This window comes from Drosophila obscura, unplaced genomic scaffold (genome assembly GCF_018151105.1).
Source record: "Drosophila obscura isolate BZ-5 IFL unplaced genomic scaffold, ASM1815110v1 contig_25, whole genome shotgun sequence".
Lineage (NCBI taxonomy): Eukaryota > Metazoa > Arthropoda > Insecta > Diptera > Drosophilidae > Drosophila > Drosophila obscura.
This window is the reverse complement of record NW_024542812.1, coordinates 3861793-3881747: the sequence shown is the minus strand read 5'-3', so window position 1 is coordinate 3881747 and position 19955 is coordinate 3861793. Positions and strand designations below refer to the sequence as shown.

At 38.8% G+C, this 19955-nt stretch overlaps 1 protein-coding gene across 1 annotated transcript in view; it reads left to right on the top strand.

The window, feature by feature from the left end:
* Window positions 1–19671, top strand: part of LOC111077065 (UDP-N-acetylglucosamine--peptide N-acetylglucosaminyltransferase 110 kDa subunit) — a 42579-nt gene extending 22908 nt beyond the window's left edge. The window contains exons 4-10 of the mRNA XM_022371198.2: window positions 663–846; window positions 902–970; window positions 1028–1224; window positions 14667–14862; window positions 14941–16669; window positions 16755–16935; window positions 19076–19671. Of these exons, the coding sequence (XP_022226890.1) occupies window positions 663–846; window positions 902–970; window positions 1028–1224; window positions 14667–14862; window positions 14941–16669; window positions 16755–16935; window positions 19076–19343 (2824 nt within the window). The 3' untranslated portion in view covers window positions 19344–19671. The remainder of the gene's footprint in view (window positions 1–662; window positions 847–901; window positions 971–1027; window positions 1225–14666; window positions 14863–14940; window positions 16670–16754; window positions 16936–19075) is intronic.
* Window positions 19672–19955: the final 284 nt, after the last annotated feature.

Here is a 19955-nt window from a genome sequence, read left to right as displayed (position 1 = left end):
CTGAATTTATTTCTTCCGCCGTGCTCCGTAAATTTTTGCGATTACGATTTTGGAACAATTCGTAAGAATTGAAATTGTATGCGCTCCGGTTTTCGTAACTTTCTATCGATAGTGAATCCCAAATCGCTTTACGATATTTTTCTTGGTTTGGAAATGGAAATATTTTAGTTAAATATGCCATCGTTTTGGCAATCGCATTATATTATACCAACACAAAACATAAATTTTTCCCCTGGCTGATATTGACATTGATATTGTATCGGTCAAATGGGAATTCGCACTTTGTTGTTGCTTAGCTTTATTTTGGTGAGGTAGAATTTAGGTGCTATTAGAAATAAATTATTAAATATATAAGGATATACGAAAATAAATTTTAAATTATATAAATATAAACTAAAACATCAGCTATTTGCAATTCTTTTTGAAATCGCGAGCTCATTAGCAACCGGTTTCATATCGTAAAAATCTTGCGATTTACGACACCTGGAGCACGCGTGTTTGCAATTTGACTTTGACTCACAACTTTATGCGATTTGCGATAAGTCTTATTTTTCTAAACAAAAAACAATTATTTCGAATGGACTGTTATTTTCATTTTGAACAATTAACTGTATTCAATTATTAATTTTTTAAACATCTAACTATATTTAAATTTGTTTTAGTAACTTAGGAAACGTTTACAAGGAACGAGGGCAATTGCAGGAAGCTTTGGACAACTATCGCAGAGCCGTGCGTCTCAAGCCTGATTTTATAGACGGGTACATTAATTTAGCTGCTGCATTAGTGGCTGCAAGAGATATGGAATCTGCAGTACAAGCGTATATAACAGCATTACAATATAACCCAGCAAGTTTATACTGAAAATATTTATTATATTTAACTTTAACAGCATTTTTTTTAGGAATTGTATTGTGTTCGCAGTGATCTGGGAAATCTTCTTAAGGCTCTTGGTCGCTTGGAAGAAGCTAAAGTATGTATTAACATCAAATCTAATTATTTTTTATAATTATGTACTTTTTAATGGTAGGCGTGCTACTTAAAGGCAATTGAAACATGTCCTGGATTCGCAGTTGCATGGAGTAATTTGGGATGTGTGTTTAATGCGCAAGGGGAGATTTGGTTAGCTATACATCACTTTGAAAAGGCGGTAACACTCGATCCTAACTTTTTAGACGCGTATATAAATTTGGGAAACGTTCTCAAGGAGGCCAGGATATTTGACAGGTTAGTTATCTCTTGAACAAAAATGTTTAATTTGTGAATATACTCGTGTATAGTATAATAGACAGAATAAGCTATTTTTTTAATCATTATGAGCCCCGTGTTTCAAAATATCTTCGATCTAGATTAAAATAACGAGCGGGAACGTTGTTAGCCGCTGCAAAATTTTGAAATACTTTTGGAACAGTGATATCACATGATTCTGGATACATACAAAATGTAACCATAATCATGTACAGCTTTGAAAAAAATAATAGCACCACCACCACAAGCAATTTTTAAATAATTGCCAAACTCACATTTTTAGCTTTAAGGAAACTTTAAGCACATTTTTAGAAATGGGAGACTCTAAAAAACCTGCGAATACAAAAAAAATCATATTGTTTTGTTACGTTTGTTTAAGTTATTTAAGGAACGTTATTGAAATTCATTAAACTAGGCGAAAAAAATGGCACCACTTTTCCAAAATGGATTTAAAATTTTAAAAAATAAGCAATATGTAACGAATTCACTAGTTAACCATTTTGAACTATTAATACTAAATCTATATGCATAATTTACAGCTGTGTTCAATGAAATAGTAGTGCCGCACCTCACTACTTTCAAAACTCTTTTTGAGATATTTCTAGTCTTCCAAATTGAACAAGTGATATCATTACGAAAAGCCTGGAATGTAAGCATTAGAAACTCGAAGAAACCCCGTTACATTTTCATTCCATCTTCTTGTTTTTGATGACTTTAGACAACTACCCATGATATCTGCTGTTAAATGAAATAGTAGTGCTGGATTAAATTAATTTTAAAAAAATGAAAAACAAGGCAAATTAATTTAAATAAGCTACCATCCGTAAGCTCAATTTAGATATCGAATAATTTGATGACAGAAAGTTTTGGACATAGCGGTACTTTTGATTTTGTAGCGTTGAAGAAATCATTGCTCGGTCCAGAAGAGGAGACCTAAGAGTTAGACTAAAAACTTAAGACAAGAGGTATAATGGAATTGAAAAATAAGTTGTATGCACTCTCACTATTGAATTTAACCCAATTCACTATAAGAATTCTTCTGAAAATCAATTTTGTATGCAAAAAACTTATTTTTAAGAAGATGGTCGGCGATGGTCGAAGGCAAGACCACGCCTTCAAAATCCTCAAAAATTATGAAAACAATATTATTTCTGATACAAAAACAAAAGGGCTCGCAGGGCAATGGGTCTGGTCATCGCTGTTGTAGACGGTTGATTATATATTATTTCAATGCAAGAAGTCCCAGAAAGCTCCGCGTTTGGGTCTGAGAGTACATGGGTGCACGAAAAACTCATATGGAATAGCCTGTGTCACAGTGACAAAAAAACTATTGACTGATGATAGTAAAGTTGTATTATATGTTAAGATAGACTCAAAAGAATATGTTTGGCATACATAGAAATCCGATTACCACTTAAAATCATAAAAAAACGGAAAGGAACATGTGAGTCGTTTCTGGGGACACGACTCTACTTATACCCGTACTCAGTCAGTATATACAGCTTATGATTTTTTAGAATTTTAGAAAAAATAAAAAATTTTACATTTTACATTTTTTTGCTACATCTGCTATCTACATCTACATATACAATGTCTATTCTACATCTAACATGTAGATTGTACATGTTCCATTTAGATTCTACATCTCCTCCGCTAGGGGTTGCTCGCGCACTGAACGCGGCAGAGTGTGCGAGCGAGAAGGAAAATGAGTTGCGTTGTCGTTTGCCGGAGGGGGCGGGGGGAAACGACTCATAATTAATTTCTTCATTCTGGCTATATTTATGATCCGATCTAGTTCAGATTCGGCAATCTGGTAGATATGGGCATTCTCTACGATACTGCGTTTTTAGTTTTATCGTATCTTTAAAAATGTTCCTGCCACAGATTTTCGTCCTTTGTGCGGGCGGAAGGGGGCGGGGCGAAATTTTGAAATACACTTGTAGCAGTGTGATATCACATGAGTCTGGAAACCAAATTTGGTTTCTCTAGCTCCTATAGTCTCTGAGATCTAGGCGCTCATAATGACGGACAGACGGACAGACGGACGGACGGACGGACGGACAGACAGACATGGCTATATCGACTCGGCTATTGATGCTGATCAAGAATATATATACTTTATGGGGTCGGAAACGTTTCCTTCTCTGCGTTACACACATCCACTTTTACCACAAATCTAATATACCCCTTAACTCTTTTTTGAGTACGGGTATAATTAGCATTGGGCATGCTAGGCTGAGACTTATGGGGCCCAGCTCATATGAGCTAGTACTTTCTAGCCTGGCGTTTGAGTATAGTATGGTTTTGATCGAAACTGTGTATGTAGGCATACTTTAGAATACAGTTTGGGCAGTGCAAGTTCGCAAAAAGAGTTTTGAAAGTGATGAGTTGCGGCACTACTATTTCATTGAACACAACTGTATGTCCTTTATTGGCAATAACAGCTGCGCAGCGTCTTGTCATGGAATCAAACATAGTAGGATAAGCAGGCCCATACCATTACACTACAGCCTACATGCTTAATAGTTTTTGTGGTGTACTGGGGTTTGTATTCAGTATTCTTTGGACATCTAACGTATGATCGAGATCCCTTTCCACCAAACATAACCACTTTGGACTCATCTCACCATAAAATATTTCTCCAATTTTGGGATGGAGCGCAAACTTCATGCGCTTAGTAATATGTGTCGCATTTAAAAGTGGTACCTTTCTTGGGCTGCAGGCTTTAAGGTTATGTTTCCTAAGATATCTGCGAACTGTTTAGTCCGTCGCATTTATTTTAAGCTCTTTTTTAAGCTCAGTAGCAGGCTTGAAGGGATCCTTCTTGCTCTGACGAATCAGTCTTTTGACATGAAGAAGGGTCCATAGATCGTTTTCGCCCGCGTGTTTCAGTCTTTTCTTTATAGTTTGAGGCGTTTTTAATTATTTTATTGGAGCATCCTACCAATCGACCAACTTCTCTGTAAGTTTTCTATCCAATAACAATTTTTTGATAAGATCGCGCTTCTCCGCAGTGCAGTGCTTTCCACGTCCCATTTTAATTGTGATTTTTAACTTTTAGGCATAGTATCCAGCGACGCGGAATCGAAAAATTCCTGTCAAACTCCATATAAAAAAAACTGTGGCAAGAATTTTTCGTTTACGTTTTCCTGGAGTGTGTATTCAGCAACACGAGCGTAATCCACAGATTTATATCGATAGTTGCCTATCGGGACCGTATGTGGACTGAGAGAACAGCTGACACCCAGCTTAGGAATATATGTTCAACAATTATTCCTGAAGTGAATGGTGCAAGATGTAGGCAAAAACTGTTCGCAAAACCATAAAGAGAGATGAAAATTATTCTTTTTTGTTTTGCAACAATATATGCCGCCACCAACAAAATCACTTCATAATCAGAGTGCATTTTTTTCCTTTTTTAATTTTAGCAGAACTTTACAGTTGGCAGTGTTTACAAAACACAGCTGATTCATCAACCCTGTTTTAGCTATGTTCCACACCCTCACGGAATAACAAGCAAATTCATGGCAGGAATTTTCCGTTGTGCTGGAGACAGGCCTTTATGATAGAAACAATGAGTTCTTTGTCAAAACTAATGTGCACATGCAGTCTGCAAAGGCAATTCTTTGGGGATTCACCCAAAAAAAGGGCTAGTGGTGCTATTTTTCCCCCCCTATTTTTGGGGTCTTTTTTTAAATTCCGTATCTTTAAAATTGGGCCTGCCACAGATTTTCGTCCTTTGTGTGGTCGGAAGGGGGCGGGGCGAAATTTTGAAATACACTTGTAACACACAACAGTCTTGATACAGAATTTGCATGCCCTAGATTTTATAGTCTCTGAGATCTAGGCGCTCATCGAGACGGACAGACAGACATGGCTATATCGACTCCGCTATTTATGCTGATTATCTATATATAAAGAATATTGAAAATTTAGAATAGTTTTTCTAAATGCGAAAGACCGAAAATACTTGGGTGGCGTAAAGTTTTATTAAAAATGCGGGACGAAAGAAGTTCTCGGTGCGCTCGCTCGAATTCAATTTCGATTATATTCAAAAAATCATTACAATTCGTTCTATGCCTAGCTAACCTACGGTGGCAAAGCGGGGCGAATTCGCCTTGAGCGAAAGAGCGAGCTTTTATTGCGCTCCCGCCTTGCCCTAACCTACTTCCACTACACTTCAAGAATTCAAAATAATCTTAACATAAAACATTGACTAAGACGATGACATGACGAAACACCGCCCCGTTGAAGGCCGCGGGGTTGAACAATATGAGCGGCGCCAACTTGTGGATGGCCCGCAACCCCCATCGCTCCTCCTAATGTCCACGACCCTGACCAGCCGTCCTCCCCGGCGTGCGTTGCCCGAGGAGCCACTACTGTGGAGGCATGTCCTCGGCCACGAGAACGAGGCCCTTGATGTCGGGCTTCCGTTGGTGTCATTTGCCCCGAATTGCAGCCCCAGGACATATTCGCGGGACCATCGCCGCCAAAACGCCTGCCTGACTGATGAGGCAAGTTGCCATCGCCGCAAGCAGCTGAGACCCTCCTGGTCCGCAGTGTTGGGCGGGAGGGTGGGAGGGGGGGGGGATGTGCGACAGGTGACCGGGCGTGAGTGCCTCGCCGTCGCTGGGGTCCTGGCTGAGGGCTGGAGTTCAGGACGGCCTCGATCCCGACGAGGACTGTGGCGAGCTCTTCGGCGGTCAAGAGCGCGCTGCCTACCGCCCGTAGGAGTAGGCTCTTCGCAGACTTTACACCTGCCTCCCAGAGGCGGTATGAACGCAAATTCGCATCCGTTTCTTGACGCGAACTGCGTCCGCCTCGTCCTCGAGCGCCTTCTGCAGAGCGCTGAGGTCCCGTTGTCGCAATGGACGATCTGGGGATATCCTCGGCGCCCAACGAACCTTTGGAAAGCCAATAAAAAAGAGTCAGTAGTCAAGTCTGATTAAAGTTCTAAATGAACTGCTTTGGACGCAAAACAAACAAAAAGCGCGATATAGGACTTGTATGGGGGCCTTCCTCGAATTTTCAATGTCGTCGAGACGGGTCCACAAAAATCAACGCCGCAAATTGAAAATGGGCGGAGAGCACGGAGCCGGTCTGCGGGTAAATTTCCCATAAGTTGCGTCAGCAGTCGAGGCTTGCATTTGAAGCAGCGGATACACGATCGAACTGTCTGACTGCAGACCTCCTGAGCGTTTACGAACCAAAAACTCTGTCGAAGGATGCCCACAAGTGCTCGTGGGCATAGCTCCGCACGAACTGCGAGCGCTTTGTCAAATGCAAACGGAAACTTGGCATCGTATGATATATGAGCTTTAGCTAGTCGCCCCCCTAATCTCAACAACGATAAAGTACACCAAGTACCAGTGTCTTCATGGATGAATGGGTTCAACCTCTGAAGACTAGGACCAACTCTAGATCCTTTCCGAACTTTCTCGATTTCTTCACGATACTCGTGATGTTGGGTGATTTCAACAATTTTGCGAAGGGGTTCATCATACTCGGTCGGTGAAACCGTTTTTTCAAACGTCAGGCTCGGGTTCTTACATTTTCTTATAAAGCGGAACATATAACAAAACACTCTAAGCAGCTTGAGGTGTGACGAGAATCCCTCGATGACATCTACTAAATCCGAAACTTCCACGGCAGCGGTCAGCCCGTCCGCGTTCTTCCTCTTCTCCAGCTCAACATCTTCTGATAGCTCGAAATAAGGGCTTTTAGGCCAGTTTTCTTCTTCATCCTTTAGAAATGCGGGTCCTTCAAACCAGATTGACTGGACGATTTCCTTGACGTCACAACCTCTTGACACAATATCTGCTGGGTTTTGTTTTGTAGGGACATGCCGCCACGTAGCTTCATCTGACCACTTCTGAATCTCAGCCACCCTATTCGAAACAAACGTCGACAACGAAGATGGATGCGACCGAATCCAGTGAAGAGTTACTTCAGAGTCTGACCATAAACAGCTCGTTCGATAGGGACCTTTAATAGGGGCTTGATTCTGTGACAGAGATCCGCGAGAAGGTGAGCGGCACATAACTCAAGCCGTGGGAGCGTTTTGGTCTTGGACTACCAAGACTACGCTACTTTGGACTTTGAAGTCAACAATGATATTTTTAAACCTTCTGCAGTTCTGCTACGGACATAGACGCACGCTCCATAAGCTCTCATGGAGGCGTCAGCGAAGGCATGTATTTGGATCGGTGACATCGGATCGGAATACACAAACCGAGGTATGGATATCTCTTCCAATTGAGACAGTGTATTTTTCAACATATTCCATGCTGTTTCCAAATGCATCGGAATCGACTCATCCCAATCTAGTTTGTTAAGCCAAAGTTCCTGCAATAGGATCTTGCCCTTTATGACGGTCCTATCGTTAACAATCCAAGGGGGTCGAACAGCTTCGATGTCACCGACAGTATGTTCCGTTTTGTCGCTCGGAGACCCATGACTTCATTGTCAATTTTAAACTGAAAGGCAACCATGAGATTCCTAACGCCTTAGTCGATTCTGAATCCGAGATCGTTATGGGTTTTGCTGTGCTCTCAGATGCGGTGATTTCAGGTGAGTTCGAAAACCACTTCGCTAACTCAAACCCTGCGGTCTGAAGAACCTGAGATACTTCGGACTTAATTGCCCTTAGCTCCTCTACGCATGCAGCACCAGTCAACATGTCATCAACGTAAAAGTCGGACCCAATAACGTCAGCAGCTTTAGGGAATGATAGCTTCACAGACTCACTCAACCTTTTTAAACACCGGATAGCCAAAAAAGGGGCTGGTCCAGTCCCATAAGTCACGGTGTTAAGCTTGTATAATCTCAAGGACTCAGATGGGTCTCTTCTCCACACTATCATCTGAAACTGCCTATCCGCTTCATTCACAATCACTTGGCGATACATCTTTTTCCCATCGGCAGTCATGGCGAACCTGTGCAGACGGAAGCGGAGAAGCGTTGAGTATAATTCCTCTTGAATGGTCGGTCCGACCATCGGAATCTCATTCAAGGCCACCTGAGAAGACGTCTTCGACGACGCATCGAACACGACGCGAAGCTTGGTGTACGTACGTACTTTGGGGCCGAAGGACACACTGATGTGGAATTACGTAGTATGGAGTAGAAGGAACCGTATTGTCAGTCGGCGACATATGACCTAAGGAGAGGTACTCTTGCATGAATTCCAAGTACATTTTCTTCAACTCAAAGGAGTTGCCCAGACAATTTGGATCTGATTTAAACGGTAGCCTTACTTCAAACCGACCTGATGGCAATACCGGAGTATTCTTCCGAAAGTGCTTTTCACATAAAGTGTGCTCAGGCGAAATAATTTGCTTTGGAGATGGCATTTCTTCCAGTGACCAGAATTTTTGCAAGGTCCTATCAATGGAAACTAACAACTCTTCACTGCAACTAAAACTGCTTGCAGTTTGGGGGGAAGAACTTTTGGAAACATATTTTCCCGAAACAACCCATCCAAGAAGGGTCTTCTGAAGAGTTGGAAAGTCAGGACATTGCTTGATTTGACAAACAGCTAATAACTTAAAGAATGATTCAGCTTCAATCAGCATGTCTATTCTTTGTGGCTTGTAGAAATAGGGATCTGCCAGTGGTAGGTTCTATGGGATTTTCCAATCAGTTACATTAACTGACTGGTCAGGATGATAACCTGAAATTGATTTCAGGATCCAAAAATCAAAGGAGAACTCACTACCATTTATGCGCGACTTCACCACAGTGTGTATTTTATTCTTTACATGAGAATTGGATTCACCAATACCAAGCAAGGTAATACACGACTCCTCTCTACGGATCTGTAAGCGGTGGGCGAGGTCTTCCGTGATGAAGTTTGTTTGGGATCCAGAGTCCAGGAGAGCTCTGGCCAAAATGTGTTCACCGTTTTTTGTTCTGACGCTTACGATCGACGTAGCCAAAATCACCCTGTCCAACGAAGTCGCAAGCAGAGCATGAGAGGTGGAAGGGTGATCCTGATTTAACGGAGGGGACGAACTCTCTGGGGGTGGCGGCAACGCGAGACTATTATCAGTCACTGTGTGTCGATGCAACAATGTCTGATGTGAGCGGCCACAAACTCGACATTTGGCGACCTTGCATCTTACTACAGTGTGACCCTTTTGCAGACAATTAATAACACTAGTCAACACGATTTTTCCTCAAGGAACAAAACGAACTTTTTCTTAAAGATTTGGGGCTTAGAAATGGTTTGATGATATTTTTTTTTTTCTATGGCAGAACTTTTTTTTGAAGAATTTTTGAAAACTGGTATTTTTTTTTAAGCTTTTTTCAGAGGTAGCGCTAATTGGGAACAAAGCAAACGAACAAGGGTTGTACATTTGGTACCTGATCGCGTTCCTTTGTTCCCAATGGGCAGTTGGGCTCGCAACCTTCCAAAAGGTATTTTTTGTTCATTTTTTCCATATTTTAGGTTTGGTTAACGAATTTTAGCTCCAAAGTCTCTCTATAGATTTTAATGAGCGATACCTTAAACGACGCCAAATTAACGCACCTATACACAAAAATATAGAGGACACAAGATATAATTTTTTTTCGACTTTTCCTGAGTTTTTAAAGTCAAAATTTCGTAAAAAATACCGCACAAAAATCATAATTTTTGCATTTCAATGCTTTATATTTCCCAGACGGTAAGCTGTAATCACAGAGTGTTTGGGCTTAACTTCTAGCTTTTTTAATTACCTTTTCAAAATAGCAAAGTTCTTTACAACCAGACGTAAGATACTAGAGCTATGTGAAAAAAACAAGCGCTACCTCTAAAAAAATGACATGACGAAACAAATATATATACTTTATGGGGTCGGAAACGTTTCCTTATCTGCGTTACACACATCCACTTTTACCACAAATACAATATACCCCTTAACTCTTGAGTACGGGTTTAAAAAGCCACCATCCGTAAGCTCAATTTAGATAACGAATAATTTGATGAAAGAAAGCTTTGGACAGAGCGGTACTTTTAATTTTGGAGGGTTGAAAAAATCTAGTCCAGAAGAGGAGACTCAAGAGTTAGACTAAAAACTTAAGGCAGGAGGTATAATGGGATTGAAAACTAAATTGAATGTACTCTCACTATTGTATTTAACCCACTTAAATAAAATAAGTTGACTGAAAATCGATTTTGTATACAAAAAACTTATTTTTTAGAGGATGGTCGGCGATGGTCGAAGGCAAGACCGACCACACCTTCAATATCCACAAAAATTATGAAAAAAAATGTTTAATAGCTGTGCCAGTAATGTGACACTTTGTAGGCGGTTGATTACACATTATTTTAATGAAAGAAGTCTCGGAAATATCCGCGTTTAGGTCTGAAAGTACATGGGTTCACGACTCCAGTTTGGAAAAAAACGCAAGTGGGATGGCCTGTCACCAAAGACAATATAAGTATAAGATGCGTAACGCCATACGAAATTTCTGCACACGAATTTTTGATGCTGGCTCTAGAGCTGGCTCCAGGCTCTCTTGAAATTTTTTAGAGAGAGAGAGAGCGCTCTAGAGCCAGCCGCTCTCTTGTATGCAAACAGCATACGAAGGCACACGAAGTTGGTTCTTTGCCGATGCGATAGCCGAGCCGAGTCGTCGCGACGACTGTATGTGTGCACATGTATAGGTTTTTTACAGCGCTGTCGAAATATACCCTTCACTTTATAACTTTAAGTTAATTTTGCAAGACGCTTACCACCCCAATATTAAAAAACTGTTATATTGTATATGTATATCCCTCCAACGATAATTTATTTTAAGATGGTATATTCGATAATGATGATCGGATATACATATATAAAAATACATAATATATTTAATAAATGAAATTCCATGAATCACATTGGAATAATTGCCATTAGGGTATTCAGGATGCGACGTATTCAACGCCGGTATATAATTTCGTTTCTCAACTCATAAAAAGGTTTCCGTCTCGAAAATCGTCCGCTTAGCACAAGTACGCACACATACGCACTTGCTGTTCTGTGTGTACTTACACATGCAAGCGGATTCTATTTTTAGATTCGTACGCTCTTAAATTTGTGCGAGCGAGATGGCGCGAATTTCGTCGCTGGCCGAAAAATTGTCTTGCATATGGCAATTGAAATGTATGAGGGTTACGCATCTTATACTTATATTGTCTTTGCTGTCACAGTGACAAAAATACTTTTGACTGACTTTTTGAAAAAAAAGTTTTATTATATTGTGAGAACATTTATCAGACTGGGATATGCATCAGTCTGTCCAAGGTCCTGAATTACAAGATAATTTATAATTCACAAGGACTTTATTGGGAAAAACGGGGACTTTTCCAGCAACTGAAATAAAATGGTTAGCGAAATCACAACATTTTTGGTTCCTTGATTTTTAATGTGTATCTTTATTTTTCCGTATTATTATGCTACCGGCTTATGTTATGTATTAGTTTATTTTTATTTGTTCCGCGACGCGTATGGTGGTTTTCTGTTGACCGACTGCCTAACTTGAGTGTTTGTTATTTGCCTGACTGCTATGGCTGATGGACTGCCCCGTCTCCACGCTTTTATGGGCCGATCCAGACATCGATTTAGCCTTGCGGTCAGTGTCCAATATTCCCGGTAAGGCAAGTCGGAGACTGCTGACTGGGTCGCGCGTTTGAGTGGATAGCCCGGTAACAGAGGGTTACCTAAGGCAATCGCCTGATTAGTGTGCACCGGTACCGTGGGAAAGCAATTTCATTGCAACTTCGTGAATATATTTTTAGGAATATTTATTTATTTAATATTATTTTAGGTATTTATTGCGTAAGCCCCCTTGTGCCGAGTTTTCGTTTTTGCTGGGTGTTGATCTCGTCATTTGAGAGCTTTGGTTACTTATATAATCTTGGCCAGCGCCTTTCCATCGATTGGCCGCGCGTGTGCTGAGTTCTCGGTTTTTCTTTCTTTTTTCGGTCGACGTTTTTCTGTCTTTCGACCTGAGCTGCGCCTTCGAATTCGTTGGTGTTGATATCTTCACATGGGAGTAGCGTTGGTTGCATCGACTGCTTGTGACGAACCATGGGATCCATTGGACATGCTGGTCTGAGCACTATGGGGCCCAGCTCATATGAACTAGCACTTTCTAGCCTGGCTTTTGAGTATGGTATGGTATTGAGCAAAACTGTGTATGTAGACATACTTCGGAATACATTAGATTCATACGAAAGTTTAAAAATTCATTTTAAAAGGATATTTGAACAGAATAATGACTTGAAACACACAGAAAAGCTCGCTAGGAATTGATTTTTATCGGAAAAAATCGACGTTTTCCATGTCCAACTGGATATTAATCTCATCGAAATCATATACAGAAATTCTAAATGCATTGTAGCAACTGCAAATCCGTCAACCAGAGCAAGGTTTTAGCAAGTGGTTCAAGGGTAATTGCAAGTCCGCAATGAAAACCAAATTGATCAAAAACTAAATATTAAAGCTCAAGAAACATGAAGAACATGAAATATATGTTTTAATTTCAGTTTAGCTGATTTTTCGGATTTTCTAAAAAAGCACGCCCTTGTAAACACCAACATTTTTGTACCCGGTATTTAAGGAGTTTGCGATATATTAGATTTTTTGTAGTAGTGGATGTGTGTAATAAGCAGATATAAATTTTTCCGACCCCACAGAGTATATATATTCTTGATCAGCATCACTAGCGGAGTCGATATAGTCATGCCTGTCTGTTCGTCCGTCTTTGTTGTCGCCTAGTTCCCAGCCTGTTTACAGACTCATGTGAAACACACACTGTTGCAAGTGTATTTTAAAATTTCTCTCCTCCCCCTTCCGCTCGACAAAGGACGAAAGTCTGTGGCATCCACAATTTTAAAGATAGAAAACTTAAAGAGCAGTATTGTAGAAAACTACCAAATCTACCAGATTGTTGAATCTGGATCAGAAATAATATTTCATTTTCTGTTGCTACCCAAACCCCGTCCAGCGCTGCAGCCGCTACTCATTCTCTCTATCGCTCACACACTTTGCGGACTCTGTGCGCCCTCTGGCGAAGGAGATGTAGAATCTACATTTTAGATGAAAAAATAAAAATGTTAACATAAAATATTTTAAAATTCTACATAAACCAAAAACTCACATGTATATTGAATACGGGTATAAAAGTTAAGTCGCGGCAACAAGAGCGACTCACAACGTTCCTCCTCGTTTGTATTATGTATTATGCTTACAGCTTCTTCACCAATGTAGATATTTTTTTCGTTATCATCACGAAAAAAAATGTTAAATATATCTTCATTATTCATTATTTGATCCCATACATAATATCTTAAATAGCATCGATTGAGATACCAAAAGTCGGTGAAAATGTTCTGATAAAAAGCTAGTTCAAAGCAAGCAATCAATTGGCTGGTTTCGATGGTTTCCCTTCCATGAACCAAAGGTTGTAGCTAAGATTGAAAAACTTTGAGCTTTTTTAGTTAAAATGTATACACATTTTGGAATTTTGGTTTTGAACCATATTGCTCTGAAAAACTAAAAATAATTGTGAAGCCAGCTATTAGGGTGATTTTCTGCGACATTCATTAAGAACTGGGTACCTTGGAAAATAATCTTGATTTGATTAAGGGTATATAAATATCAATGGTACATACATATACATACATACAGATGCATACAACGGTTGTTGTTCACTTTAAATTATATATTCGTAAATATGTGTGCTATTTTTTACAAACCAATCGCATCCAAAAAGATGTTAAAAAAAAAAAAAAATTAAATTTCTATATCTGTTTAAAGATATAAAAAAAAACCGAAAACCAAAACCTAACACAGAAAAACCATTTATGTTAAAACTGACATGCCACATTTTCAGTTCCATGCTGTATATATGACATGTTAATGTGAAGATGTGGTCTACTCATGCATACAGACATACATATGTATGTATGTACATATATACATTCATGTTAGCGTTTATTTACGTCATTGAAGGTGATGCATATGTATGTGTACACATGCTCGGTTGAAGAGCACACAAAAACCAAAAGAAAAATTTAAATTTGCGTCGTCGCCGACGCATTTACATATGTAAAAAAACACACTTCGAGGAAATTTTAGTTTTAAAATTTATGAATTTACACTAAATACTTTAAATTAAATGTGTTTAAAAACAAAACTCTTGTTCGTAGAAGATACAGAAAATGTATTTTCAGTGCGTGGTTATTTATACAATAGTCCCAATAAGCTGTCAAAATCAAAACAAGTACAAGCAACAGTACTTAAACTCAAAACAAAAATGTTTCTGTACACTTGTTTCACAATTGCTAATTTTTTGGAGACGGTAAATGTTATACAACCATATAACCATAAGCTCAATTTAAATTGAAAATTTATTAAATTTGTAATTGCACATATCGATAATTATTTCAGAGCTGTAGCGGCTTATTTGCGTGCTTTAAACCTATCGCCGAATAATGCTGTAGTCCATGGAAATTTGGCATGTGTGTATTATGAACAAGGCCTTATTGATTTGGCTATCGACACGTATAGGCGTGCAATAGAATTGCAGCCAAATTTCCCCGACGCCTATTGCAATCTTGCAAACGCTCTTAAAGAAAAAGGACAGGTATTATTCGATATTTTCAATATTAAATTTAATTATTTACTTAAATTACATTGTACTATTATATTTTTTGCAATTTAGGTCAAAGAAGCAGAAGATTGCTATAACACTGCACTCAGACTGTGCTCAAATCACGCAGATTCTCTAAACAATTTAGCGAACATAAAACGAGAACAAGGATTTATTGAAGAGGCTACGCGCCTTTACCTGAAAGCGTTGGAAGTTTTTCCAGATTTTGCTGCTGCCCATTCAAATCTAGCATCTGTCTTGCAACAACAAGGGAAACTAAAAGAAGCACTAATGCATTACAAAGAGGCGATCCGAATCCAGCCCACATTTGCTGATGCATATTCAAATATGGGGAACACGCTTAAGGAATTGCAAGACGTTAGTGGGGCACTGCAATGCTATACTCGAGCTATTCAAATTAACCCGGCTTTTGCTGATGCCCACAGTAACTTGGCGAGCATACATAAAGATTCAGGAAATATTCCAGAAGCAATTCAATCCTACCGTACAGCTCTAAAACTAAAACCCGACTTTCCGGATGCATATTGTAATTTGGCACATTGTTTGCAGATTGTTTGTGACTGGACTGACTATGACGTGCGAATGAAAAAGCTAGTTAGCATCGTTGCTGAACAGCTCGAAAAGAACCGATTACCATCTGTACATCCACATCACTCTATGCTTTACCCCTTAACACATGAATTTCGGAAAGCAATTGCAGCACGGCACGCTAATTTGTGCTTGGAAAAAGTTCACGTGCTTCATAAACAACAGTACAATTTTGTAAGAAATTTGCCAAGCAATGGAAGATTACGTATTGGTTACTTAAGTTCTGATTTTGGAAATCATCCTACCTCTCATCTAATGCAGTCTGTGCCAGGTCTACATGACCGTTCAAAAGTCGAAATTTTCTGCTATGCCCTAAGCTCTGATGATGGTACCACCTTTCGTTACAAAATAAGCCGTGAAGCGGAGCACTTTGTGGATCTTTCACAAATTCCTTGCAATGGAAAAGCAGCTGATAAAATATATAATGATGGTATACATATTTTGGTGAACATGAATGGTTACACAAAAGGAGCAAGAAACGAAATATTTGCTCTTCGACCTGCTCCAATTCAAGTTATGTGGTTAGGTTATCCAGGAACTAGTGGTGCAAGTTTCATGGATTATATTATTACTGATGCGATAACTAGTCCATTGGAATTGGCGTATCAATACAGTGAAAAGTTGTCATATATGCCCTTCACATATTTTATTGGCGATCATAAACAAATGTTCCCTCATTTGAAGGAACGCATTATTGTGTGTGACAAACAACAATCTTCTGTTGCAGATAACGTAGCTGTTATTAATGCCACTGACCTCTCGCCTCTGGTTGAAAATACAGATGTAAAAGTGATAAAAGAAGTAGTCAATGCGCAAAAGCCCGTCGAAATAACGCATAAAGTCGCTGAACTGCCAAGTTCCACTCAGATAGTATCCATGATTGCTGCTGGGCAAGTTCAAACATCTCTAAATGGTGTAGTTGTTCAAAACGGACTAGCGACTACACAAACAAACAATAAGGCCGCAACCGGAGAAGAGGTGCCTCAAACTATTGTTATAACAACACGTCGGCAATATATGTTGCCCGATGACGCTATTGTTTACTGCAATTTTAACCAACTTTATAAAATAGACCCACAAACACTAGAGTCTTGGGTAGAAATTTTAAAAAATGTGCCTAAATCGGTTTTGTGGCTATTAAGGTTTCCAGCAGTTGGCGAACAAAATATTAAAAAAACTGTCAATGACTTAGGTAAGCCTACTGTGTTTTACATATCTACAAATGTACATATGTGTGGTTTAATAATCAATCCATTTTCAACTAAATAATATTTCAGGAATATCTCCCGATAGAGTAATTTTTTCAAATGTAGCTGCTAAAGAAGAACACGTACGCCGAGGGCAATTGGCTGATATATGTCTCGACACTCCATTATGTAACGGTCATACTACATCTATGGATGTATTATGGACAGGAACTCCGGTTGTAACTTTACCAGGAGAGACATTAGCTTCAAGGTGAGTCTATTGTCAATACTAAAGAAAATATGTAAAAATTAATTTTGAAAATATCGTTAAGCTCAGGATTGTCTAATATAGAGTTTGACGGAAGTTGTGTCACAGATTTCTTGTCCTTTGTGTGGACTTTTTCCTATGTCCGCATACGAATTCAATTTTTATACCCGTACTCAAAAAAGAGTTAAGGGGTATATTAGATTTGTGGTAAAAGTGGATGTGTGTAACGCAGAGAAGGAAACGTTCCCGACCCCATAAAGTATATATATTCTTGATCAGCATCAATAGCCGAGCGATATAGCCATGCTGCTGCCGTCCGCCGTCCGCCGCCGCCGCTGTCCGCTTGTTGAGCGCCGGACAGAGACTATGGTTAGGGTAACCAAATTTGGTTTCCGACACATGGATATCACACTGCTACAAGTGTATTCAAATTTCGCCCCGCCCCCTTCCGCCCACACAAAGGACGAAAATCTGGGGCACGCACAATTTAGTACGATAAAACTAAAAACGCAGTATCGTAGAAAATGCCCATACTACCAGATTGCCGAACTGAATCAGACGGATCATAATCATAGCCAGAATGAAGAAATTAATTTCTGTTGCTTCCCCGCCCCCCCGGCAGAAAACTGACCACTGATTCCTTCTCGCTCGCACACTCTGCCGCGTTCAGTGCGCGAGCAACCCCTAGCGGAGGAGATGTAGAATCTAAATGGTACATGTATAATATACATGTTAGATGTAGATATACATAGTATATGTAGATGTAGATAACAGATGTAGCAAAAAAATTTAATTTTTTTTTTTAAAAAAATTATAACTCAAAATGTATATACTGACTGAGTACGGGTATAAGTAGAGTCGCGTCCCCAGAAGCGACTCCCACGTTCCTTCTCGTTTGTTATCATTTCAGCTTATAAGTCACAAAAGGAGTCAGTTTTTAAGCTATAACAACGAAATTTTGTATAAACATAAAAATAATTTGTCGAATCTAATCAGAATACCTTTATCATATCGTTATCTTCTAAATATGTATGTATATTATGAGTACGTGAGCTAGCAAAAATTCAAGATAGTATTAGTTGTTTTCTAGTTGTGATGTCAAACTCTCAAAATTCTCAAGAGTATGACTAGATAGAACATGCAAGAATTAATTTGTTGGTGTTTAAGAGTGGTGCTGAAGATATGTACATTAGACTGTGCCAAATATGACCTGACCAACAAATTTGTTTCAGTCCTACCCTTATTCTGTTCTTTGTTAATAAATAATACGAGAGGGAACGTTGGGAGTCGCTGCTGTGATAAAACTTTTACACGTAAACTTGGAAAGCAAGCAGATACTACTGATCTGAGTATTGTGAGTCCTATAAACAGTTTTCGTGCTGATAGCGAAACTAATATTTACATTGGTGTAGGAGCTGTGAGCACAATACAAAAAATTGGGGAAAAGATAAATTAAATGATAACTAAGCTATAAGTGTCTAACTTAAGTTAGACTAACTTAAGTTAGACTAACTTACATAGTTTCGAATCCAAATCGTTTTTAAATAAAAATAAAAACATTAATAACAGTTAAAAATATACCGTTAGCCGAGATTGAACTCGAACAAAACAAACAAAAAAATATGAAAAAAGAAAAAACTTTTGCTTATTTGAATAGGGGCTTTCACGTTAAAGTTAATGAAATTATATGTCAATTGGGTGAATAGATTATAATTTCGCAACAGAATTTTATAGAAATGTGTTTTTATAGTAAACTAGGGGGCAAGTCCACTGTGCACTCGCTTCGCTTCACGATGTGTGAGTTAGAGAAAGAAGAAGATGAATAGGCACGGAAAATAAAATATCGGCAGTCAAAAAGACTGCAAACTGAAGTTATCACGTATGTAGAATATGTGTATTGGATACATTCCAATTTCCGTGTAAACCATCATATAGTTATTTTACAATAACTCTTTCCCTTGATCTCCACCTTCTTCTAATTAAACCCCACCCCCTCCCTCAAGAGAATACTCGATACTTAATTTTTTTTGTGCCTCCACTTCTTCTTTCTCAAACTCATACATTTCGAGCCACGTGTGTGTCAACTAAAACTTAATCATAACTATAACTTGTTAAAATATGTTTTTGTTTTATATAATTTCAGAGTGGCTGCCTCTCAACTGGTAACGCTTGGATGTCCAGAGTTAATAGCACGTACAAGAGAGGAATATCAAGATATTGCTATTCGTCTAGGAACACAAAGAGAATATTTAAAAGCTCAACGGGCAAAAGTATGGAAAGCACGCGTTGAGAGTCCATTATTTGATTGCACACAGTATGCCAAAGGCTTAGAACAATTATTTTCTCGAATGTGGGACAAATTTGCAAACAGTGAACTTCCTGATCACATCTCGGCAGTGGAAGAAAAGTGAAATCTATCCTGTCAATTTAAAATTTGACAAGACTTTTCCACAATCTTAAGGGTCAATAGAATGATTTCAGCATGCTTGGGAACATCAATTTTGTGCGGCATATATGTTACATGTATACATAATCTTTCTGTATAAGAAAAAAGTAAAGTTAAACTATTTACATACTTATTTTTGGTCCATTAAACCGGCTCTTATATACAATTTTATCCGTTAAGCTTAAGACGTTACTTTGTATTAGAAATAAATATAGTCCTACAGGATACAAATAGAACTTGTACGATAAATATAAAAAGTGCTTGCGATTAATAAAACGAACGTTCATTCAAAAAATCAATTTTGTGTACGTTAGGGTTTTGGATAATTTGTTACCCTTGTTTGACAAAATAGGCCGTTACTGGGAGGTCAAAAATTCGATAAAATAAAAATGCTACATTTTAGTCCATAACTACTACTAAAGTCAGAAGATATTCGACACGAAACACTCGTTTTTGATATAAATACGATCTGTTCTACCATAGATACGACGGCGGATCAATAAGTCCGTGACCTTTTGGATTAAAAACATGTTTTCGGATATACAATCATTTTATTTTTCAACATAGTCTTTTTTAA